The 26,338-nt window shown below is 46.4% G+C and overlaps 1 protein-coding gene across 2 annotated transcripts in view; it reads right to left on the reverse strand.

Annotated features, from left to right (window-relative positions):
* SIRB (sirohydrochlorin ferrochelatase B) overlaps positions 1 to 26,338 on the reverse strand; it is a 46,123-nt gene that overhangs the window by 14,321 nt on the left and 5,464 nt on the right. The window contains exon 6 of one of the 2 annotated variants that reach the window (XM_086797299.1): positions 17,413 to 17,665. The exons of the other annotated variant lie outside the window; for it this stretch is intronic. Coding sequence (XP_086653425.1) covers positions 17,627 to 17,665 — 39 coding nt within the window. The 3' untranslated portion in view covers positions 17,413 to 17,626. Of the gene's footprint in view, positions 1 to 17,412; positions 17,666 to 26,338 lie in introns of those variants that run through there. 2 annotated transcript variants of the gene reach the window in all.

Raw genomic sequence — 26,338 nt, forward strand, 5'->3', positions numbered from 1 at the left:
CCAAGGTCTACACCTCCCATATGATCCTAGGAGGACCTGCTTGATTCGGAGTTCACAAACAACATAGCGGTCTACCTCTCACGAGAGGAGGGGAACCTTCCGTGCTTTGCCCTCGCAATCGAGTCTTTCTGCTTAGCCTCCCGAGCTTGGATCACCTGCCACAAGTCACGTGGTTTTTGGGTAGCATCTTCACCCAACCCATCTTGGTGCCCAGCTGAGTCATTTTAGTGGATCTCCAGGGGCACTCTGGTCAAATACCTCGGGTGTCATGTTGGGAATCGGGATTGACATTCTCAGCCGAGCAATAGATAGTTCCCCTTCTTTTGTATTGGAGCTCTTGTATTGGAATTTGGAGCACCACTCGCCTCTTCCTCGTCAACTACGTGATCGTGGCCAACCATGTGCTCCTGGCCACCATGCGGTACATCACTTCTTGCTAGGCATTTTCTAGAGCATGCTTGGGCAAGAAAAGAGACTACTCTATATACCTTTCTATGGGCCAGGTCCGATGGCCGGCCAGCTCGAGCCAAGGTGGCATGGAGGATTGGGCATCATTGACTCAAAAGTGTAGAGCAGAGCCCTAGTGGGCAAGTTGATCATTAGAGGCCTTCTGCCTAGTGGTGAGCCCTGGAAGGTGTAAGGCCAGCGGGGAGTGCAGTGACAGACTCAACCACGTGTCCAAGAGATAAAGATATATAGAGAGACAGAGTTAGGTAACTTTGCACAGTACACCACACAGAGCGGGGAACAAGTCCACCCCCTTTCAGGAATTTATTCAAGAACATTCCACAGGCTTTTCCAAGCCAGGACCAATCAATAAATGAATACAATATAAAACAAATATGTTGGCATAGAAGTTTGGAACAAAGTCGACGTCCAAGCACAAGATCTTTGACGCCGAGCACTCCACAAGGATGACCAACAAGAATGTCTTCACCAGGCTAGTACCAAATCCAATATCTAAATCCAAGTCTAGATCCAATCCAAATCCAAGTCCGAGTTGCAATCCAACTCTAGATCCAAGTTCCAAATCCAATGATCGTGTACAAGGAACACTAGTAATATGAGTGAATGACAAAAGTTTCTTGTGTTCAACTGGAGAGCTTGTTGCCCAAAGAGAGGAAGGAGTCAATCCATGAAAAGGCTCCACAGAAAGTCAGTGCTTGCCAAAAGATGATGAAGATACTGCCTCGAGTAGTGGTGACGGTAAGATAGTAGGCGGCAATTCGAAAGGTTCAGGCAGCAGCATTGAGCAGCAGCTCGTACAGGGAGCAGCCAAGTGGCTGTTCGTTGTGATGGCAGTGGCTGGCAGCAACAGCACTGGTTGGCGGCAGCAACGCTTTGGTGCAAATGGCGGCTGCACAAGTGGCTCTGGGCGGCTGGCACACAGTAAGTAGCAGTAGCAGGCGGTGTTGGCTACACTTCAACAGGCGGTGGGCGGCTGCAGCAACTCTGGACAGAAGAAAAGTGGTGGCAGCTGACAAGTAGGAGGCGACAGCCTTCAAGCGCTAGAAGCGATGGTCAGCAGGCTGCATAGGCAATGCCTCAATCGGCGCAGTCAAACAAGTGGCTGGGAGATGGCACACAGTTCAACTGATGGCGCTGATTCAAGCGGCGCACAACAGATGTATAGTGGAGGTGGCTGCAGCACTGAAAGTTGTCGAGGTTGATGAATCTCTTCGCCTCCACACTCAAGATGATAATGTTGATGATGATGTTCACCAATACTTCATTCTCACCTACCTTCCTGATCTTTCAAGATACTCATGATTCTTTTATACCTAGGGAAGTTTTTGCTTTTTTCCAAAAAGCAATGCTTTTGTTTTGCTTTCCCCTCTTACTTTGCTTTTGGTCTTTTTGCTTTTGATATTTTAATGATAATAAAATATTGCTCATCTTTGCCAAAGTTCTTGATTTATGCTTTTCTAGCTTCAAGGCCTTGCTTTTTGGCCCTGGAGCTGCTTTTGGAAAAGCAGCTTTTAGCTTTTTGATCCGGCTCAGTCTCCTCTTTCCAACGGTGCCCTTCGCTCGCGGTCAACTCAATTTGACTTTTTGGTTTTTCTTGCTTTTTGACCAAAACTGGTGCTTTTTCTTGAGCCAACTTCAAGATCCCTATTCCCATGCTTTCATCCATCTGTCCATGTGTCCAAGCATGAGTTCCATCATGTGAAAAGAGCTAGGAGGGCCAAATAGTTACATTCCCTACCTCTTATATCACAATTGTCCTCAACTATGGGATATAAATATTCCATATGTTCCTGGTGCTAGCCCCATCTGGTGATCTTGTGCATCTGGTCTTTCCTCATATATGTGGTGCCTTCTCCTCATCTGGAAACATCTATATGCCTTTTCTTTGACCGATGTCCTTGTTCTTGATGGTGCATCTTTATAGCCTATCACATGTGTTAGATATATATAACAAATGTATACATACCTTCTACAAAAACTAGACATAAGCTAGTCAACAAACAAGTATGCATCATTCGTATCTATTGGATACTCCAGGTACTGGCCAGGTAGTCTAGAGCCCAATGGACTATCACATGCCATAAATCCAAGCATTATTCACACATCAAAAACAGCACACAAAGTCAAACAAATTCAAACATACATCGGTATGCAATGCACATAAATGATCCTCCTGTTCATGGATTGTCATGTCTGGTTTCATCGGAAACCATGTTGAGCTATCTAGCTCCCGAGGGACACCGCTCAGACTATCGCTCAAGGCCACCTGGTCATTAAGACCGCCCGAGAGTTCGCTCAAGGCCATTTGGTCACTAGGACCGCCCGAGAATTCATCAATAGTCATCTAGGCCATCTATTTGCATTGACCGCCGAACTCCAATACAGTCATCTCAGCCATTTGGTCACAATGACCGCCCCACTGTGAAGTCCAAGATATCTAGCATCGTTGCCGTCGAATGGGTCATCTCGCATCGTTGTCTCCCATATACAAATCTTGCTCTTTGGGCTTTCGGGCATCGTTGCCACCCAAAACTAGAGCATGTCCAATTAACCATTATATAAACAAGATAATGATCAATTCCATTGCAATATGAATATAAACAATGAAGAGGTCTAGATGTACAATCCCTCCCTCTTAAATATGTCCTGTTCACAATACGTCTAATTTTGTACTTCAAATACATTTGGACCAACCGCTTCCTCATAAGCTCGAAGTATGCCGGGATAGTCCTTGAAGTACTCTTCTAGCATCCATTTCGCATCCATAGGACTGTCTCAATAGCCCTTCGAACCTGTACAAAGGCTGTATCCAAATCTCAAACAAACTCGTCCGCATGGAAGATCTCTTCCTTGGTCTTTAGAATGGGTAAGATAATGCTTCCAAATCTTTAAGGCATGGATAATGGCCATCAACTCTTTTTCTCATATGTAGGAGCGGTCTTTTCGGTTCCTTGAAGTCTTCGACTCTCATAAGCCACGGCATGGCCCTCTTGGTTCAAGACTGCTCCAATGCAATCTCCTGAGGCATCACACTCTACCATAAATATTTTATGGCATGTTGTATAAGGATTGCATCATGTGGAAAACATGTGAGGATGAGATTGACAACAAATGCATGCAAAACATTGGATGAGGATGCCAACATGAAAAATAGCTCAAAGAAAGAACTTAAAAGAAATCCTAAAAAGAATCATGCTATACAACGACCTTAAGCAAGAATGAAGCGACAACAAAGATGGATCTAGCAACCAAAGGAAGAGAGGTGGCCAGTGAGTCTCCCAAGGAGGAGAAGAAGTCAACTAACAAGCAAAACAAAGGAAAAAAGAGCCAAGAGTGCAGCCAAAGAGCAAAGACCAAGAGCCAAGGGGCAGCCGACAAGAAGAAGAAGGCGTCATCAACATCGACAAGAAGAAACAAAGAACCATGGTATTTTTCACCCCTCTTAACTCTACAAAAAGTGTTGTAATCAGCCTCTGAGGCCATATGATGCACTCAAGCTGAAATTTATAGCTAAAGTAGCTATAGTGCCAAGGACAGGGCCAAAGTAACCGAACACAAGGGGAGAAAGAAAGAAAGAAAGAAAGATATATTAACGTCTGCAAAAGGCCAAAGTGGCCTATGAGACCAAAACATAGTACACAGCTGATGGTGTCTAAGGACTTAAAAAGTCCCAAAACAGTCCTAAACAGCTATGAAAGAAAAATACTCCTATTGAGGTACAACAAAAGTGTATAATATCTACAACTAGCATAAGACTCGTGTAATCTGCTCATCTCAGTCTCTCTCTCATGGGGTGCTGTAAGATAGAGAAACTAAAGTGGCGGGGCAGTCGTCTCCTGTGGCGGGTGATGATGGCTCTAATCCACCGGTGATGAAGCCGCTGTGGACGAGGTCCTGGTAAGCGTGGGCGTCTCGCTCGACAAAGTGCTATGGCTTTGTCAAGGGTGACACCTCCTAAAGGACGTCTGGCTCGCCGAGGGGGTAGTGGAGGTGCTGGTCGTATCTGCCGGGGTGGTCCTGGCCCTGAAAAAATCTGTCATGGCTCGCTGTCAGGGTGGATCCTGGTGTGCTGTCCTGGCTCATAGGAGAGCCTCTCGATGACGTTGAGCTCCAATAAGAAAAGCCCCAAACACCTCTGATCCTCACACTCCATCACATGTCGTAATGGTCCAAAACCCTCTCGAAAGAGACACCTGTATCTCCCTCGTATCTCATAGTACATAGTACATCAGCCATAGTCACAAGGGACGGGGACGAGACGGGGGACGGCCGTAAGTAGGGAACGGGGACGGGGGAGGGAACGGCACTCAAAAAATACTTTTTTTAAAAAAATTTCTATTCTACACTTATTCTACTTTCGAAGTACATCAAAATGAGCACAAATTTACACTAAAATGGTAAGCTTTTGAGTCATATTAATAATTAAGTAGATACAAAATGAGTCATGACTCAAGAGTCAGGACTAAGCCTAGGAGGCAGAATACATGGACGGACTCAAATAACTCAATGACAAAAAAGTGCTAAAGGCTAGAGGCTAGAGGCTAGAGCTATGTAGTAAGGCCCATGAATCATGATCCATGAATGATCATCCACGTGAAGTGCTCGCCTCATGGTCATGGGTAGCTTGTGCCAAAGAAGCATCAAGCTCATCCTCAGTCTCATCCTCACTGACATGCTGCTCCTGCCCCTCATCCTCTTGTTGCTCTTCTTGTTGACTCATCTCCCACTCGGTGAAGGAATCTGCCTTCTTGGTCACACTCTTGCAAAGCATTCGCAAGTTCGCGCTGACGAAGACAAGGTCATTGGCACGCTCTACCCCGACTCGGTTCCTCTTCCTAGAGGCAATGTGGATGTAGGTACTCCAAAGTTGCTCCAAGCAAGAGGAGCTGACGGCCTGGCTAAGTATGCGGATGGCAAGCTGCTGCAGCTCCGGTCCATCCGAACCAAAGTCCTCCCATCATAGAGCAGCACCAACTTTGGAGCGGTCAACCTGTGCATCATGACAGCCATAGGAGCCATGAAATGACCTGTACATCGAAAGCTGGTCCTTGATCTTGCGCCTAACCGATTCATCGGGCACAAGACGATCCAAGATGATCCTCCATCCAATGCTCACCTCCCGGTCACTCTCCTGCTTGTTGCCTTGGAATTCTGGGTCCACCACATAAGCTGCTGCATGCAATGGAGAGTAGTAGGAATTCCACCTTCCTAGACACAAGGCATGGATCTCCTCGTATCTGTCTTAGTCACGCACGAAGTCTTTCAACTTCTCTATCATGTGATCCATGGCCTCGTAGACCTTGCCTATGCATGGTTGCATAGCGTCTACAATCCTCAATAGGTGGACTATGGGCCTCACCATAGCATCTGTGGTCTTCACACGCTCCCACCAAGAGGCGTCATCCGCTCGTAGCCTACACTCTTGGCCAGTGTTTGTATGGGACTCTTGCATGGCGACAAACTCGTCGCTAAGGAAAAGCCCCCTCAAAGCACCCCTACAATCCTTCAACCGGCCCAACATGAGAAAGTTGTAGGCAAACCGGGTGTCGGAATATTTGAGGAGAGAGAGACGGGACCTCTTGTTGAACTCATGCCGAAGTCTTTGGTGGTTGAGGACAAAGGAGACCATGGTGTTGGCCTCCTCAATGAGCGGGCTGATCCATGGTAATGCCCCGATGTCCTTGAGGAGGTTGTTTAGGCAATGAGCCATACAAAAGGACACTGTGACATGTCCATACATACCTTGGAGAATAGCTCTCGGCGCCCTATTGGAAGGCTCCCCATCCGCAACAAAGCCCACTACATGCTCGGGGCCAACGATCTCCATGGTGGTAGCTCACTCCGCCGCAAGCACATCCGCGCTCTTCCCAGTGCCGGATGCATCATGAGATGAGATGAAGTACATCTCTCCGCGGGAATATGCAACCACGCCGTGAATACTCCTCTTGCGGGTGTCACTCCATCCATCCACAATGAGGGAGACTCCGTTCCTCTCCCATTGCCGCTTTGTGTTGTCGGCCGCTTGCTCTACAATGCGCTTCTCCTTCTGGAGTAATGTAGTGCGCAAGCTCTCAGATGAGGGGGGCGTATAGGTTAAGCCATACTCCCCAATCTTCTTAACCATGACCTTGAAGTATTCCGACCTATTCAAGAAAGTAATTTACTAATGAGAAGGGGACTAGGATGATGAAAACATGAATGATGAATTGGCAATGATCGATTGCACTTACCTAGCCGCTTGAAAGGCAATGTGGTCTTGGAAGAAGAAGCGGGCCACCACCATATCCACCTCCTCCTTCAACTTGGGGTTCCAATTCTCCCCAAGTGTAGATTGTCGTCGTGGGCCACGTAATGGTTGAGAGACTGTGGAGATGGAGGGTGCCGGCGTCGTGGATGGAGTAACATTCCGACTTGATGGTGAAGGTGATGGTGTGCATGATCCCGATCCACTACATGACTCCATTGTAGAGGCTTGAGTTCCTCTCCCCATCGTCGCGGGATCCACGGCAACTCGTGGTGTCCTTCTTGTCGCTTCGACCGCCTCGTAGACGCTAAGCTTGTCAAGAAGTTCCCGTCTCTTTTCGTGCGTGACATTCGTGCAAAACCTCACCTCATGCCCACTCTCATGCAAGAGGTGGGCTCGCACTTTGTCGGCGCCACCCATTCGCCGGTACGGGCAAAGCTTGCATACCCATGGCCGAGAACCGCCTCTATGAGCGGATGGGGTGTAGTTAACCTCCTACCACCATGTCCATCCCGTTGTCCTTCTACGGGAAGCCCCGGCACGTGAGGAGGATGCCATGGTTGAAGATGGCTCGACTCTTGAGCCTTGAGGAATGAGAGAGAGAGAGAGAGAGGCCTAGAGCCTAGAGGCTTGGAAGTTGGAAGACTAAAGACTCAAGAGGCTTGAGGGAGAGGTGAGAGAGAGAGAGAGAGAGAGAGAGAGAGTCTAGATAGTAGGGCGGCGGCCCGCGGGCCTTGTGTGAGAGGCTTGGAACTTGGAAGTTGGAAGCTAGAAGAAGCTTGAAAGCTTGAAAGTTGTGTGTGCTTGTAGCCTAGTAGAGGCTTGTTCTTATATAGATAGGCAAGAGAGAGAGGCAAGCCTCAAGGGTAAGAGAGAGAGAGGGCCAAGCCTCAAAGGCTCAAGGGCCAAGGCCCAAGCCATAAACGGCCAAGCGGCGACTGTAACGGCTAGAAACGGCGAGCGCAACGGCAGAAAAACGCACAATGGCTCCCTGCCGTCCCCCCACAGAGCCGTCCCCCACCGGCGTCCCCGTTCCTGAGGCGTCCCCGTCCCCATCCCCATCCCCTGTGAGTGACACTTCTTAGGGGACGTCCGTCCGTCCCCTGCCGTCCCCGTCGCCGGTCTGTCCCGTTTCAGCGTCCCTCCGTTCCAAGCACTCGTCCCTTTCGTCCCCTGTGACTATGACATCGGCATATGTAGTGCTCCTCTGACTCCACTTCCTGGTGACATAGCTGACAAATGCGGTCTTCTAGCTTCATCCCCTCGTATCTACCAGTCTCTACCCTCAGCTCATGTGATGAAGTGCGGATCTGTCCAATGGCACAGCGAATGCCATGTGAGAGATGGGTGTCCATGTATGTAGACCGTGTCACAAAGCCATCTAGGGAGAGATGTAGAAAATGGTCCCAATAGTGGGCCATCTTCGTGCCTAGTGGTAGGGGGGGGGCTGGACCATGTCCTTTCTGCATCTAGCCTCACGATGTCCATCCTGATCAACCTATTCTGTTCAGAGTGACTAAGGTCCAAGAAGGGGCAGTCTAGGCTGTAATCAAATGGAGGGAGTGCATCAATCGTCATGCCATGTAATCTCAGCCAGGTACACATCTGGGTGTACCAACATCGTGTATCGCCGTCTGCTGCTAACTGCCTGGAAGAGATAAGTGCTAGGTGTGGGTATCACTGTCTGGGGAGCTCCCATATCCTCTGCAAAAATGTCACCGACTGTAACCACTAGTGTGGCTCCTATCTCTGCTCTGACAATCTCATGAGGTACTGATGGTTTGCTCCGAATAATGCATGCGATCATAGTCACCAGTGGTTTCTCTAGTACCTGCCATCCATCATAGAAATCTCTCTCTGGTCCAACCTGGTCGACAAGCAACTCCTTCCTCGTGTGGTAGAGGCTCGGTCCCCATATGGGTGAGCCATATAAGAGTGTAGGTGCGACCAATGTGTCAAACAACCAGATTTTGGTATGGGGCTCTTGAAATTGAATGTAGGCACATTGTCTCTCTAGTGCCCCTAGGGCTGCATATCCACGTGCCAATCTAGCCTCTACTGCTTGCCTCATAGAGAACTGTGGTCCGCTGAATGTGACTCCTAGGTACATATGATCTGGTGTACTCCACTGATTCACCTCTAAAACTGAATTGATGGTCGGATCTAGTCACCCAAGCTTGTGCGGTATTGAAGACCATAATCTTAGTCTTCCCAAGGTTCACTGTGAGGTCCCTATCTGCACAAAACGACTGCAAAGCATCCAAATGCTGTTGCAAACCCTCAGGGGAGTCTGCAATAAGTACAATGTCATCGGCATATAGCAATATGGGTATCCAAACCCCTGCCAGAGCCCTTGCCCCCCCATCCTGTCAATGTAGTTGGATATCTCATCAATGTAAAGTCCAAAAAAGGTGGGTGACAGTGGGCATGGTCACTGTATCCGACATGCCTCCGGGAGTCCATACTCTGCCTATCACCGCCTCATATAATGCATAAATGCCCCACTGCATCTCCTCGGGAACACCAATGTCATGCAATCTCCTCATGAGTCTGGCACGTGGCACCGTGTCAAAGGCTTTGCGGAAGTCCACAAAGCAGCAATATATCGTCTTCCCCCATGCTCGTCCCTCCTCAATGAGAGCCCTGAGGGTAAATATGTGATCCAAAGTCGAGAAACCTCGTCTGAAACCTGCATGCCCAGGTGCTCTGAGTCCATGTGTCTCAGCCCATCTACTCAGCTCTCGATCCAAAATAGATCCGAATATCTTGGCCAAGCAATGGCCAATCATAATGGTCCTGTAGTTCCCTAGTATCATGGGGTCACCACTCTTAAATAGAGGTACAATACTATGTGCCGACCAACTGTCTGGGAAACCTTCGCAAATAGCCCTATTAAACATGTGTACTAGCAGTGGTGCCAATACATCTCTGGCATGTGAAAAATGTTCTGCTACCAAACCATCCTGGTCTTGGATTATCCATTACGTAGTCTATCAATAGCATCCAAAATCATCCGAATGGTGACAAAAGTACTATGGTCTGGGCGAGTCGCTGAGAGATGACGGATGGGGGGCTGCCCTGGTACTTCATATAAAGTTCTTGCATATTCATGCCATGCCTCACGTGCTGTGATAGGTGTGGGTGGCTGTCGCTCATGGAACATCTTCCATGCCCTCTTGCTGTCCTGCCCCAAAAATAGTTGGTATATCTCCATCTCAAGCTTGGCCAGGTAATCCCGCTTCTTCTTCCGCAAAAGGCGTTTGAGCGTTCTAGCCTGTGTGGATGCCAAGAGTGATCTCCCGCTGCTGCAGGAGGTCACGAGGCTCGCGACATTCATCATCATACCAACTATTCTGTGGGGCCGTATGGCGAGGAGGGGTAGAAAGAGGGGGGGGTTTATACGGGAAAGCATATGTTGCTGAACCATGTAATACATCTGCCAACTCTTTCGTAAGCTCATCAAGTGGACTGCCCGGGTCAAGAGCGAACAGACCATCATATACTGCACTGCCATATACCCTAGAGGTCTCCCGAGTAAAGTGATATCTTGGGTATCTCGTATGACTAGAGGGTGGTGTGCCTCTAACATATCCACAAGTCACAGAAAATGTCAAATATGCATGGTTTGCTACTATCCCAATGTGTCTGCCCGAAATGGAGAGATCTTATATATCATGTATCAAGGTAGGTGAGGCTTGAACCCATCAGGTAATCCACTGTACTAGCTCTTCCCTTTTTGTTCAGCATGTGAGAGCATCTGAACTTGGCCAACGGGATAGGCCATTATAGATAATGTAACTCGCGGCGGGTGCCCGGGGGACTAGGGCCTTTGACACACTTGTTGATACCATCAATGCATATTAAAACATTTAAACATGGCCATAGCCTTAACACATCCATCATCACTTTGCATAAAACATAAAAGCTGGACAAAACATCCACAAATGCTGAAAATGGATCTTGCACATGTGACACCACACAGAGGCCGGAATGGGCTCACCACCCCCCTTGGAGTATTTTATTACCCAAGGAGATTAATATCATGTACAAGCTTTGAGGGCCTTACTCTCCCCACGGGAGATGCCCGATTATCCATATACAAATGCCATAACATAGCCCAACACGAGGCAACCAAGCCGGAACGGTTGTAGAAATGCTGAGCCAACAATAAAATCCATATACTTCCGTGTGGGTACTGATTCTTCCCCAAAAACCACGGGTCTTCATGCAATACAGCTGGTACAGCAAGTACAACTCTCCATTCAGCCGGTATAGCATGTACAATGATTGGTACAGCCGGTACAACGGCTGGTACAGCAGATACAATGGCTGGTACAATCGGTACAATGGTTGGTACAACAAGTACAGCAAGTCCAAATGCTGGTACAACATGTATATTGACTAGTACAGCAAGTACAGTGGTTGGTACAAGAAGTACAGAAGCTAGTGCAGCCGGTACAATGGGTGGTACAACAAGTACAAGTACAAGGATTGGTACAGCTAGTACAATGGCTGGTACAACAAGTAGTACAAAGGCTGGTACAACAAGTACAATGGCTAGAAATCATAATAAATGATTAAATACCCTTGCCTTCAATATTTCTTCGCGATGGAAGCCTCCAAAACAGTCCCCAACAGCCAGTATTCTTCATGGGCAGCCTTCAAGAGAGAGAGAAAGAGAGTAGCCATCATTAGGGCAGCCTGTAACGGTGGTAGAGGCTAGTGTGCAGCAAGAGAGCCTCTATTAATGAAGAGAGAGGGCTCCAATTTATAGATTTGGGGCTCCCATGAGCTAAAATGGCAAGAGAAGGCTACAATGACAAGTCGAGAGCCACACAATAGCTGAAGTGACAAGTGTGAGGCCACTTGTCTCACTTTGATCCACTTTCTAACAAGTGGCAGGCCACTTGTCTCACTTTGGTCCACTTTCTTGCCACATGTCCCAATCTAAGAGATGGGTCCTTCCATAAACTTTATCTCTAAAAATATCCCAAATGGTAGACAGTCTGTCAAAGGCACTTTGCTAACTCTTGGTATCTGCTCAATTCCAGATGTAACGACGCGAACAGAATTTCCATCGGAGTCGGGCCAAAAATGGCAACTCTCCTAGAAGTGTGGTCCTTTGTATTCTAGGATAATCCCACATTCCCAAAGCTTGTACTTTCCAAATATTTAGACATCCTAGAGTCCACCAGACCCCTTTCATACTCGGAAATGTCCAGGCTGGTGACATCCTCCCCAGCTTCTTAAAAGTTGTCCGCAACTTTAATCTTCAAACCATATATTCAAGATATAATCATGTCCCATTAAGTGGACGAGACGAGACAATCTCAAAAATCCAATGTAACTTGCGGCGGTGCCCGGGGGACTAGGGCCTTTGACACACTTATTGATACCATAATGCATATTAAAACATTTAAACATGGCCATAGCCTTAACACATCCATCATCACTTTGCATAAAACATAAAAGCTGGACAAAACATCCACAAATACTGAAAATGGATCTTGCACATGTGACACCACACAGAGGCCGGAATGGGCTGACCCCCCCCCCCCCCCCTTGGAGTATTTTATTACCCAAGGAGATTAATATCATGTACAAGCTTTGAGGGCCTTACTCTCCCCACGGAAGATGCCGGATTATCCATATACAAATGCCATAACATTGCCCAACACGAGGCAACCAAGCCGGAATGGTTGTAGAAATGCCGAGTCAACAATAAAATCCATATACTTCCGTGTGGGTAGTGATTCTTCCCCAAAAACCACGGGTCTTCATGCAATAGAGCTAGTACAGCAAGTACAACTCTCCATTCAGCCGGTATAGCAGGTACAATGATTGGTACAACCGGTACAATGGCTGGTACAACAGGTATAGTGGCTGGTACAGCCGATACAAATGCTGGTACAGCATGTACATTGACTAGTACAACAGGTACAGTGGCTGGCACAGCAAGTACAAAAGTTGGTACAGTCGATACAATGGGTGGGACAACAAGTACAACAAGTACAAGGACTGGTACAACTAGTACAATGGCTGGTACAACGGGTACAAAGGCTGGTACAACAAGTACAATGGCTAGAAATCATAATAAATGATTAAATACCCTTGCCTTCAATATTTCTTCGCAATGGAAGCCTCCAAAACATTCCCCAACAGTCCGTATTCTTCATGGGCAGCCTTCAAGAGAGAGAGAAAGAGAGTAGCCATCATTAGAGCAGCCTGTAGAGGCTAGTGTGCAGCAAGAGAGCCTTTATTAATGAAGAGAGAGGGCTCCAATTTATAGATTTGGGCCTCCCATGAGCTAAAATGGCAAGAGAAGGCTACAATGACAAGTGGAGAGCCACACAATAGCTGAAGTGACAAGTGTGAGGCCACTTGTCTTGATCCACTTTCTAACAAGTGTCAGGCCACTTGTCTCACTTTGGTCCACTTTTTTGCCACATGTCCCAATCTAAGAGATGGGTCCTTCCATAAACTTTCTCTCTAAAAATATCCCAACTGGTAGACATTCTGTCAATGTCAAAGGCACTTTGCCAACTCTTGGTATCTGCTCAATTCGAGATGTAATGACGCGAACAGAATTTCCATCGGAGTCGGGCCAAAAATAGCAACTCTCCTAAATTTTAGGAGTGTGGTCCTTTGTATTCTAGGATAATCCCCCATTCCAAAAGCTTGTACTTTCCAAATATTTAGACATCCTGGAGTCCACCAGACCCCTTTCATACTGGGAAATGTCCAGGCTGGTGACAGATAACTAGCCCATGTGCACTCTCCAAAGCTAGAAAGTGTCTCCCATATTCTGTCACCTCTCCTGTGTCCTGGGCATATCTCTGCATCCCTATCTCATCTGCTGCTAGCTCGCGGTACATGGGTTCATCCGTAGCATAGAGAGCTGATTGTTCTCAGCCTGTACGTGCATTAAAGTCCCCCGTTAGTAGTACATCTCCCAAGCTTGCAAATCTCATGATGTCCTCGTACAGCGGCATATATGGTGAATCTCCCGGCGTAGCGTATCTGGAATGTGCCGACAGAAAGTAGTAAACTGCAATGTAAATGTCCCGAGATCTATTTGTGCTATCTTTGATCCACATGTAGCGTGCGTCTGCACCTCTATGCATCACATGTACTGCCTCCCGTAAGTCCTCCCTTAACAGTACTGCTACCCCCCCACTTCCTCTAGTCCCCCCTGCTATGCGTGGTTGGGGTCAACATACTAATTCCCATCTATACCCAGGAACCTCTGGTAATTTACTCCTTGCACATTGGTGTGTCTCTATATACATGGCAATATCCCGGCCTTTGAAAGTGTCCTCGAAGTACCCTGCATCTACCCGTAGGGCTCCATTGCAGTTCCACACCGATAACTTCAAGGTCCCATAGGCCGCGCCCCGTTAGCATGACCGGCGCTCCCAGATGAGTACTTGCCCATCTCTATATACAGCCCACTTCCCCTCCTTACGTGCTTCAAACACTCGAGGCATGTTTTCCTTCTGGTGTGCTACCTGGGCCGACGTAAGATCCTCATCTAGATAAATTTTCTCCCTTAAGCGCAGCCCTCTTAGCGAGAAAGGCCTTCGTCTTATCCATATCTACAAATTTCAAAAGCAATGCTCGTGCTCTAGTGGCATCCTTTCCCACTCTCCAGGCCTCTGCTATAGGAATCTTTGTGGCTCCTATCTTTGTACTCAGTGTCTTAGCATCTTCTTGAGAAGTACCTTTCTCCCCCCACCCTGTAACCCGTACATGTAGGGCTCTGGCTCACCGTTTAGCCTCTTCTTCAAGGGTTGCATTCATCACCTCCATTTTATTGTCAGGCATTCCCTTGTGCTTTTTTACCACATCAATCCACTTAGCATTTTCTTCAACCTCCACCTTGGTGCGCTGTGCAACCTCAGCGAAGGTTTTTATCTCCTTCTCCACCTGTATTTTTAGTTCTTTTATTTCCTCCTGCATTTGAGGTGCTGCAGCCATGCCTTGTCCCTCATTTTGATGGTCTAACTTTTCCTTGCATGCATTCAGCTCTGCCCTTCATTCCAAGATCATACTGTCTTTCTCTGCAATCAGTGCATGCATTTCCTCTTGCAATTCTTTTTCTGATTTCAGCCTGCATGAGAGTTTGTACAACCTGCAGTTCCGCCCGTACTTGGGCTTGCATCTTGCCCTTCATCTTTGCATACATGTCTGCTTACGTTTCAGCCAAACAGGCATGTGTTTCTTGCTGCATTTCTTGCTTAACTTCCTCACGCAGGAGGCGTATCTCTGTCCTGACCAATCTGTGTATCTCATCATACATTGCTTCATCGATTCTCTTGGATGTCTTCCCCAGTTGCTTTGACCCCGGGGAGAGTGTCCATTCCCTACCTTTTCTCACATAAAATTTGTTAACAGAAGGGGACTTTACCGGTGTGTGAAATGCAGCATTGGCGGTTCCTCCGAGTTCGGCGGCAATCTCCTCTTCGTCATGTTGTTGGACTAAAGAGGTCCTCGTTCTAGTGTTGATTATGGTCCTCAGCTGGTGGCCCCCATAGGTGGCCAGTTGCAATTGGGGAGGTAGGTACAGGCGACAACAGGAGGAGAGAGGAGACGCAGGTTCGCACGAGAGAGGAGGCACAAGTTTGAAGAGGAGGCACAGGTTTGAAGAGAGAGGGAGGGAGGGAGGTAGGAGGCGCAGGTTCAAAGAGGAGGCGCAGGTTCGAAGAGTGAAACCCTAAAAATTGTACCCAATCTACCATCAAGGGAGGGTGTTGAAATGAGTGATGCTAGAGTGCCAAGTCACCTAGTCAAAGTTATCCCACATGAGCAAGCAAAGCCAACATGTTGCATGCACGGAAGCCTTGCTGTACTGATCCATAGCCCTAAGCCTGATTAAGAACAATGATGTTGAATTAAGATGATTAAGACACGAGAGAGAAGAAGAGAGAGATTGATGTCACGGTTTTCTTTATTTATATATGGTACAAAAAGATTAATGAATGCTTGTACATGTGCGGGCTTGGTCAGCCCCAAGGGGTTGACCTTCTAGCCCCTCTCTCCATGCTTCTACTATTGAATGATGAAGATGACTTGATGTTTGCTGAAAATGATTGAATGCTTATATATGCCTCGGTTGCTGCCAACTAGCTAGGTTCTCCCATGGGCTGCCAACTGCGAGCCCTGGATGGTTCCCGACAGGAGCCCTAGACCCCCATGATGATGGTAAGGTAATGGTAAATCACTAATGATGGGGGTCTAGGGCTCCTATCGGCAGCCATCCAGGGCTCAGCCAGTGGCGTGCACGTGACACAACATGTACTCACCTCATATAAAAGGGGGTCATTTAAGCAATGCAAACATATCACTTGCACTTATCTTGAGTCTCTTTATGTTTCCAAGCTAATTTATCTTGGTGTCTAATTGTACTTGAGTGCTTCTCAATTAGCACACACTCATGATAAGTTTTCTTCATTTCTATCCACCTTAGACTAGTGTGGTCATTAGTGTAGGATTAGTGTTTCTAATTAGGTAGATATCTTGTCATTAGGAGAGCTAGATCCATGATTCTTAACATGATCCACTGCAGTACATCAACTGACATGGCTTTCCTACTAGCCGTACATATCAAACTTGGCCGTATAGATATCTCCTCACCATGTGGCCGCCAAAATTGCTGGTCCAGTTGTGTATTGATCACATATGAAGATTACCCTTGGGCTGCCTACACACTTGGCCGCCAACCGAACCTTGCCAAAAGTGTTGGAAAGCATTGGACTTTGGAAACTGACATGGCCCGTTGGTTTCAAGTAATCACGTCTTAGATAGGTTGGTTAAGTACATGTAGATTCCTTCCTATACTGCCAGAGGTGAGATAGGGTGTGGAGCATTAGATGGTGGATCTATCTTACCAAGAGATTTGCTTGAAGATATGAACCAAATGGTTAAGCTCGCTAGAGTCAGCATAAAGAAGGCTCCAGATAGAGGTGGTACCTAATTCTTAACTCTTTACACATGGGGACATGCCCTAAGCTATCTCCTAGGACTAATGGTCCATTCAAAATGAACTACCAAAAGTATGTAGCATATATACAAGGTTTCATGTAAGTCACTTAAGAGGAGAACTAGGTAATGCGGATAATCATAAAAACCATAAATCTCTTCTTGAGATAATAGAACAACCTTGTCTTCCACTTGAACCTAAAAATATTTCAGATCAAGGACGAGACCTACTCGTCATATTAAATAATTAGAATAGCTGACGAAATGTAAGGACAGGCCACTAGAAAGTGCAACCTAGAAGAAGATAAGCAATTTAAAGAAGAGATCTCCTATATATGTTTCTATGGGAAGGTGGGGTAAAGGGAAAGTAACATGTTACATTGGGATCAGAGCTTCAAGCTTTGATAACAAGGTGCTGAATTTATTTTTTCTCACAAGGTTTAATAGTGTGGTTGGTTTTCAAGCTTTGGGAGTGCACACTGAGTACCGGAGTGGCTCCCACCTCTCAAAAGGTGGTTGGTTTACTAGCCTTCCGAGAAACCCCCAAAGGAGCCTCCCACACCTCTTGTAAAGTACTTCCTTGACCCCTAAACACAGCTGAAAAACGAAGGTTAGTCTTAAACCAAATCACGAGTAACAAGCTCGCTCACCTCCCAACCATAGTAGTTAGGGGGTTGTTTGAAACGGGTTTCCTAAAAGTTTCAAACGCGTTTCAAATGGGTTTCGTAAAATCAGCCCAAAGTTTCCTACCTACAAGTTTTTGCATGTACAAAATTTCAAATATATACTGTATAAAATATGTAAAAATAACACTAAATGCATAGAATACATGGAAACATCAATTTGAAGCCTGCAATCTTTGAATCACAAATAACAAAAACCATATAATCATCCATCATCAATGTCAAATGATCATGATTCAAAGACCATGGTCCACTATCCATGATCCATGATCCAATCATCCATCATTCCATGCTACAAAAAAAAAAAAAAAAAAAAACATACATGGCACTGCATAGGTTAAAACTTCTAAGTTTGAAGTGTTCATGTCACATGAATCATGATGAATCAACAGTCATGGCCCAATGCCCATAAACAATACAAAATAAATCAGCCTTGATGAGGGAAAGTAGCACATGGAAACCAAAAAAAACTTTATTAAAAGAGTCGCACAAATTTCAGCGTTAGGTTTGGGGCAAAAAAAAAAAGTCAAAAAACTTGCTTGAAAAAAACGCATTTCCTACAAGGAAATGTTTCCACGTTTCCTTCCCTGTAGGAAACGTGTTTCCTAACTACTATGCTCCCAACCACAACCAGCATCCACCGATCTCCCCCGATCCAAGGCTAGGACTCCTTGCACAATCCCATCGGCCCATGTCTAACTCTAGCATCCCATACCAACGAAGCCTGCCCGGAGGCCTTCAACACACCAACTTACGTACTCGCCATGTGCGTGTCATGAGCATGTATGCTTTATCTCAATAATAACCCAAGCCTCACTTATATAGTGATAACTACGCCATAAGTAGCTAACTCGCTATAAAAGGCCATTAAGCTTGTTTTATTAATCCAGGAACCCGAGCCAAGTATCAACCTATAAATCCCTAACCCCGTTGGATTAGTTCCCTAATTTGTAGATTAGTGTCTAGGTACATAACATTCTTAAACATTTACTCTTAAATGAAATTAGGGAAGCGCTTACTCAAACTAGCTACTAACTCCCAAGTCGAGGAGTCCTCTGCCCTATCTTTCCACTTAATCTTTTATTTAGGGATCAACTTGTACCTAAGTTGCCTTTCCCTAAAATCTATAATCCTCTTGGGTTCATGTGGAATATAGGACAAGTCTCAATCTCAACAAGTTCCTAAGGAGTAACAAGGTTATCCTCAGCTCCCAGCATCTCTTTCAGTCGATTGACATGAAAGACTGGATGAACTTTCACATTCGGAGATAACTCTAGTCTATAAGCAACCTCAACAATCTTTTTCAAGATCCTATAAGGTCCATAGTACCTAGGGGATAACTTCCCAACCTTCCCCGTACGTAACGTCTCTGAATTCTTGGGCACTCTCAAATAAACTAGTATTCCCTCGGTAAACTCCCTCGGTGATGAATGTTGCCTATCAGCATAGAACCGCGATCTTGTACACTTCTGATAGCCTCTTGTGCACTGAGTAGCGTTTCCTTCATATCTGCTAAGAAACGCATCAATTTGAATACACTTAAGTCCAATTGTTACTCAAGATCTAGGTTGGTATTCGTACGTCAACATAAACGGACTAACCAATAGTCGCATGCTTAGCACTGTTATTGGCAAACTCGAACATCGGGATGTAGTTCTCCCAATCTAATGGTCTCTTGGAGACGTATGCACGAAGCACATCCTCCAAAACCTGATTCACCCTCTCTGTTTGCCCATCAAACTAAGGATGATCAGAGGAACTCATACTCAACGTAGTCTCCAATCTCTAGAAAACTAGCTGCCAGAAATGTCCAGAAAACTTTGAGTCCCTATCACTCACTATGTCAAAAGGCAGTCCAAACAACCTGAAAAGCTGCTCAACAAACTGCTGTGCCAATTTGGTTGCTTTCACTGTCACTTTTATGATTAAAATCGTGCCATCTTCGTCAATCTGTCTACCACCACCCAGATAGCATCATGTCCTCTACTGGTCCGTGGCAAACCTACAGTGAAGTCCATGGAAATACTCTTCCATTTACCTCCCTGGGATCTCTAGAGGATGTAACATACCTCCAACCCCAAGGCGTTAAGCCTTATTCACTTGACATTGACAACACTTTACCACATAGTCCTAAACATATGCCTTCATCTTAGGCCAATAAAATGTTTGTTTTACTAAATCATAGGTTTGTTGTGTCCCTAGATGATCCGTTGTAGGAGCGTCATAACATACATACAAGATCCTCTTTCTAATCTTAGCGTTATCCGGTAGACAAACCTTCTCATTCTGAAATAGTAATCCATTCCAAATAAGGAATTGACCACCCTGCCACACTACCAGATGGCATGACTCCTGAGTCTTTGGTCTAAATCTATGGAGCTCCCTGCCTAGACCTGCTACCAATACCGACTAAAATGGGTGAAGCTCAAAGAGTTCACCTCCCCAATTCTACTCAAGGCATCCACCACTCTATTCAGGCTACCCTTTTGATAAATTATCTCCATATCAAAATCTTGTATCAGCTCAACCCATCGTGCCTTCCTCCCCTCTTAACTCAGGTCTATCACAGATGTACTTAATTGACTTATGGTCCATCAACACAACAAACTTGGATCCATAGAGATAATGTCGCCAAGTTTTCATAGCACGTATAACTGGGTGTGCCATCTGACCTAGGTATCATCAAGCTTCTAGCTTTCAAATGCCACAAGTCGGCCATCTTGGAACAATGTTGCGCCTATCGCGAAACCGCTAGCATCCGTCTTGACCACAAATGGTCTGCCCTGATAAGGCCAATACAGGTGCTTCCCTCGCCTTAACCTTGAGAGCTTGAAAAGCCACATCAAGCTTCTTGTTCCAAGAGATAGGGCTATTGGACTTATGTCCTGTACCCCTAAGGAGGTCCGTGAAAGGTACAATTAATTGCGAATAATCCCTCACCGACTTCTTAAGAAAGACGATGGATCCCAAAAACGTTTGAAGTTGCCTCACAATCTAAGGAACCGGCCAACCCCAAACCTTTTGTGTCTGCTCAAGATCTTTGCTCATCCCATCTCGAGAAATCCGATGTCCTCGATATATGAGCTCTCTTTTGAAGAATTCACACTTCATATACTTTGCATACAACTTCTCCTGTCTCAAAATCCTTAAGACGATCTGGAGATGTTCGACGTGCTCCTCTAGAGTATGACTGTATATCAAGACATCATCTAGAAACACAATCACGAATTTCCCTAAATAATTCCTAAAGAGATGATTCATCATCTGCTCGAAAGTAGCAAGAGCATTCGTAAGCCCAAAAGGTAACATGAGAAACTCGTAATGGCCATACCGAGTGCGGAATCCCATCTTAAAGACGTCTTCCCTAGCTATCCGTATCTGATGATAACCGATACGAAGGTCAATCTTCGAAAAATAGGAAGCTCCCTGCAACCTACCAATCAAATCATCCGCTTTGGGAAGGAGATATCTATTCTTGATCGTAACTTTATTCAACTTTTTATAGTTGACACAAATTCTCCAACTTTTGTCCTTGTGCTTCAGAAGTATTGGTGGCTCCCAAGGAGATTTACTCTTACAAATCTATCCCATCCTGAGATATTCCAACAACTATCCGGAAATCTCATCCTCTTCCAGCTGGCTCATCCTGTAAGACGCAATGCTCACAGGCTGATGAGACCCTCGAACTAAATCAATCTTATCATCAACCAACCAACTCGACGGAAGACCATGAGGTAACCCAGCTGGGAAAACATCGGCAAACTCTACCCTGATGTTCTCTAAATCCTGTGTCTCCCACACATCAAGACTACCTAAATTAAACTCACAATTAGTATCAGATGACATGGTATCCAGAACACACTGGAACACTTCATAAGTAGAATCCCTTACTATATTATGAAGCTCAACTGAGTTTACAAGTGTTGAGGATGGGACATCAAAATCACCTTGTAAACCAAAAGCGACACCGTCCCTAACGAGAGAGAACTTATGACCCTTCCAATCTATCTATACATCATGGGTGTGAAACCACTATAATAACATCTACTCTATCCAGATTCATAATGATGAAGTCTAGCAGCTCCGACTAGCTCTATATAGTTATAGGCAACTAAGACATTCGCCGATCCCAAAACTGTGTCCCGACGGCATGTCGACACAATACTCGTGATCATTTGGCTACATCTCCACTCCCAACTTCTCAAGGTCAGAAAGAATGCGTACAGTTTTTCCCAATGACTGACCCATATATCCGTATTAGGTCCGTAGGATTGAAAACTTTCATATTAAAGCTACAACCCTTGCAAGAACTCTGATTGGAAACAATAGTATGTACGGAAGTAATCTTACCTTTAGCCTCAGGCCCTCAGCTGCATGAGCTCCATTTGACTTTGACTGACTTGCCCTTCGCCTGCAGGCAATTCGTCCTCATGAGCCCTTGCTGACCACAAGTGAAGCATCAACCCTCCTTGATAAACTGAAGAGTCTGCTCTCTTTGATTTCTTCGAATTGGAGTCACCCGTAGTTTGTGCCTGACTTTGGGTCTCTGCAATATAATTCTTCTCATGCTTAAACTATTGTTTACGCTAGGATCCTCCCAAGTCTATTACTAAGGGTTGTTGGGGTTTCTTCAACTGCTTTTTTGCTAGAGTCTCATAAAAAATCTTTGCATGTCTGATAGCATCATCCAAGGTTTTGCTACGATTATTTTTGATCCGGAGTTGATATCCATCAAGCTATCCATCCACAAAGAATCCCAAAATAGTGATAGGATAGCATCAAGCAATCCATCCACAAAGAATCCCAAAACAATCTCATCAGAAATCTTTGCATATACGATAGCACCATCCAAGGTTTTGCTACGATTATTTCTGATCTAGAGTTGATATCCATCAGGCAATCCATTGTCACGTGCATCCCGCACTTGGATGCCACGTAGACATATCTGTACAGAAGGTGCAGAAGCTGGGATGGTAAACTAGTCCCATGTGAGCCCAATCCGGGACGAGTCAGCCAGAGATCCATCCCAGTCGTCCGAGGTCAGATGTGCATTGTCCTGCACATGAGTCCAAGGTCAGGTGTGCACTGTCCTCCACATGAAATAGTGCCAGTCCGCGCTGTGAGTCTCCCTCTGGAATGATGACAGTGATTCTATGTATCTGGTATGGTACTGGATGCCAGATCCATGTGTAGGTAGTTAGGGTTTGCTTTTAGGAAAAGGGGCCAGCCCGTAGGGCTACCCCAAGTCTTTGTGTGGGCATGGGGATAGTGTGAAAGCACCCCCATGAGGGCTAGGAAGGCCTTGGCTGAACCCACCAGCCATGGAGGGGCTGTAGGACAGCCCAAGGGGCAAGCTAGGGGAAAACATACAGGATATGCAGCCTTTGTATGGCTGTAGGGCAAGTATGGGACAGCCCATACAGGCTGCCCAGTCCCCAAACTGCTTGCAAAACAGTGTCCAGCCCCTTGGTATTCATGCGCCTGATGCCCAATCAGCCATGAAGAAAAGCGCAGCTTTTTACTGGATTTTTCTAGCATTTAAGGCTATAATTCAGTCGTGGGACAGAATTAGAACTGGCCGCCTGGAATAATGCTGGCCGACTGCTGTTTATAGGTAGTATAAATAGGTGAGCCCATAATCCATTGAGTTATCTCATAATTCACCAAGTGCTCAAGCAACCACAGGGCCAGGACAGCCAAGGGCTTGCTAACGCAAAGGGGTGAAGAACTGCAGGTCAAGGGCAGAGTTATCTCAGCCAAGAAAGGTCAAGTTTTCTGTATTTTCTTTTCAGATTTACATCATTCTAATAAAGCAAATACACCATTCGTGGTTGGGGCCCTACAGGGGTATTTGGGACCCAATACTGTGTCCTCTCCTCTCCCCCTCTCTCTCTCTATTTTCTGCACGTCTTCATTCAGTTTTGTGCGTTAATTCCGTCGCGATAAGTGTGCTGATTTCTGAGCATTGAAGTTACCGATCTCCCCCGAAGGTTCCGCATGTTACAATGGTATCAGAGCCTACTTCAAGTGCAAAGATTCAGCAAAGAAACCAGAATTTTTTCTCACTCGTGTGGTTGGTTTTCAGACGCTGGTGGACTACCCCTTTTCGGAGTGACTCCTGTCCCTCGAAGGACGGTTGGTTTTCAGCCTCCGGACGTCTCCTACACACATAGTGGATGGTCAGATTGCGCTCCGGAAAGGAAGTGCGCTTTCCAGCTATGGCGAGCTTCGACGACGAGAGAGACCAACAACCTTGGGACCAGAGTGCACCGGGCAGCCCAGCTAGGGCACCAGGCTTGAGTGTTATAGATATGTTCCAGCAGATGATGCGAACCAGACAACCAAGTTGGAAGAGCAGAAGGGCAAATCTTGGCTCTGGATGAGCGTACCCGTTCTCCAGCGTCGCGTTTTCCATCTCCTCCTCCCTCTCCTTCCGTATCCTAGATTCTAGATCCTCAACACGAGGACCCTCTCGCAGGGTCACGACCACAACTGAGCTCTTTGCTTGAGTTGCAAATGTGTGCATTGGAGATCCGACAACGTGAAGACGAAGCCATGCGACGCGTGGAACACGAACGTTACCTAGCAACTTTGGACGCCATATTGACACCGGCGGCGCCCTCGAATCATTTTCCGAAGAAAATGAACTTCAGTAAGTATAATGGTAAGCTCGACCCCACAACTCTTTATTCATGGTTGCATCAATTTGAAGCTTACTTTGCCGCAGTTAGAAAGACAGATACTGACAGAGTGATCTTAGCTTGTTGGTACTTCGCAGGTGAGGCCATTCCTTGGTGGACTCAGTGGACTCATGCCCACACCATATTAGGTATGGCAGCTTATGTGTGGGACAAGTTCGTCCGCGACCTTAAGCAGTGGTTTCTACTGCCCCACTACCTTGAGCGACTCAAAGACGAGTTCAGGGGAGCACGTCAGAACGCGCAACCAGTCCTTCAATTTGCCAATAGAATTTCGACTTTATGTTTGCAATTAGGCTTATCTGATTCAGACAAGAAAGGGCAATTTTTGTATGGCCTTGACACGCAAATCCAATGGGAGCTGCGTATGTTTAGGCCAGCCACCTTTGAAGACGCACTCTCGCTTGCGCAGAGTGCAAAAATGAAGCATAATGGTGGCAAGCCCAAGACTTCCCAACCGGCTACTCCCAAGGCTACTGCCTCGAGGGGAAAAGGCCAGAACCAGACGGGGTCTTCCCCAGGACAGAGCTTGGGAGCCTCTGGCTCCAAGAACTCGAACAGTGCGTCTAAGCTTACTCTAGACCAGAAAGCGGAGGCACGCAAGACGGGTGGCAAGTTGAGTGCTGAGCAGCTTTCTCAGTACAAGGAGGAGGGTAGATGTTTCTTTTGTCATACAAAAGGACATACTTCTCGGGAGTGTCCTAAGAAGCCTCCAAAGCCCCCCGCCGCTGCCTCCACAGCTTTCGTGGTGAGCTCAGCTCCCACATAGACCCCAACGGCTGGCCCTAGTTCTTCAAATCCCGGTGCTTCAGTTGGAGCAATTATTAGCTGGGAGCTCGAAGATAAGCAAAAGGGCGCCCATGACCAGGAGTATGAGCGCAACGAATTGCTCAAGTCCTTTGGCTACATAGATGGCCAGAGAGTCGTTGTCTTGTTTGACAACGGCAGCACGGAGGATGTGGTCACGGAACAGGCCGCTAGGCGTGCTTGTTTCGTCCTGACTTTGGTGGACAAACAAGTTGAGGGTTTTAGCACAGGCATGACAACGAGCGTCAAGTATGAAGCTCTAGGTGCTAAGTTAGTTATTCAGGGCATAGAGCTTGTGCGTGATTTTATGGTTTCCCCTCTTGTAGGAGGGGACATAATTTTGGGTATTCAGTGGTTTCACAAGTTTCTTCCTGATGTCAAGTGGCACAAGCAACGTTCCAGATCAATCGAAATGTGTCAAACGCCCAAGTGACCATTAAGTGTGAGCCAGGAATTCCGAACTTTCCGCTCATAAGCCACTTGCAGGCTAAGCAAGCAAGTCAGGAAATGCGCAGTTGTGCGATGATATACATCCAAACAGCCCAGATGGTGGCCAGTGCTTCCGAGCAGTACTCGGCTCTCCATGAAAAGTTCCAGAAGATTTTTCTTTGAGACAGCCTCCCTCCCCAGCTCCCCCCATCCAGACCGGAGGACCACAAGATTGACCTCCTCCCAAGCTCGGAACCCCCGAGCAAGTTCCCGTATCGCCTTTCCAAGGCAATGGAATCACAGTTGGACCGCCAACTCTAAGAATTGTTGCAATCTTGCTTCATCTGCCCTAGCGTGTCACCATTTGCAGCACCGATCTTATTTGTCAAGAAGAAAGATGGGTCTTCTCGATTGTGTCGATTATCGTGCACTCAATAAGCTGACTATCAAGAGTAGATTCCCAATTCCTTGAATAGATTATATTCTTGAGAGACTGAATGGAGCAAAGGTGTTCTCGAAACTTGATTTAAAGAGTGGGTACCACCAGGTGAGGATTGTGGAGGGGGACATCCCCAAGACAGCCTTCCGTACGGAACGGACCCACTATGAATTTGTGGTCATGCCATTTGGCTTGACGAACGCCCCAACTACATTTAACCGCATGATGATGCGTGTTTTCCGAGATTTGATTGGAAAGTGTATGTTCATATTTCTGGACGACATACTGGTATTTTCAGCTACGGTTGAGTAGCATGACATTGATGTGGAGAAGGTCCTTAAGTTGCTCGAAAGCAACGAGCTCTATGTCAATGAAAAGAAGTCGGAATTTTATCTGTTCCAAGTGCATTACTTGGGATACATAATTAGTGCCGAAGGCATTCGACTTGATCCGGCTAAAGTGACCGAGATTGTCAATTGGGAAGTACCTCAGACAGCATATAACATCAGATCCTTTGTGGGTATATGCCAGGCATACTCCACCCACATAGACAAGTTTTCTAACCTCTCAGTAGATCTCACCGATCTGCTAA

The sequence above is a fragment of the Cibotium barometz genome, chromosome 65 (assembly GCF_041138505.1).
Source record: "Cibotium barometz isolate CiBa-2024 chromosome 65, ASM4113850v1, whole genome shotgun sequence".
NCBI lineage: Eukaryota > Viridiplantae > Streptophyta > Polypodiopsida > Cyatheales > Cibotiaceae > Cibotium > Cibotium barometz.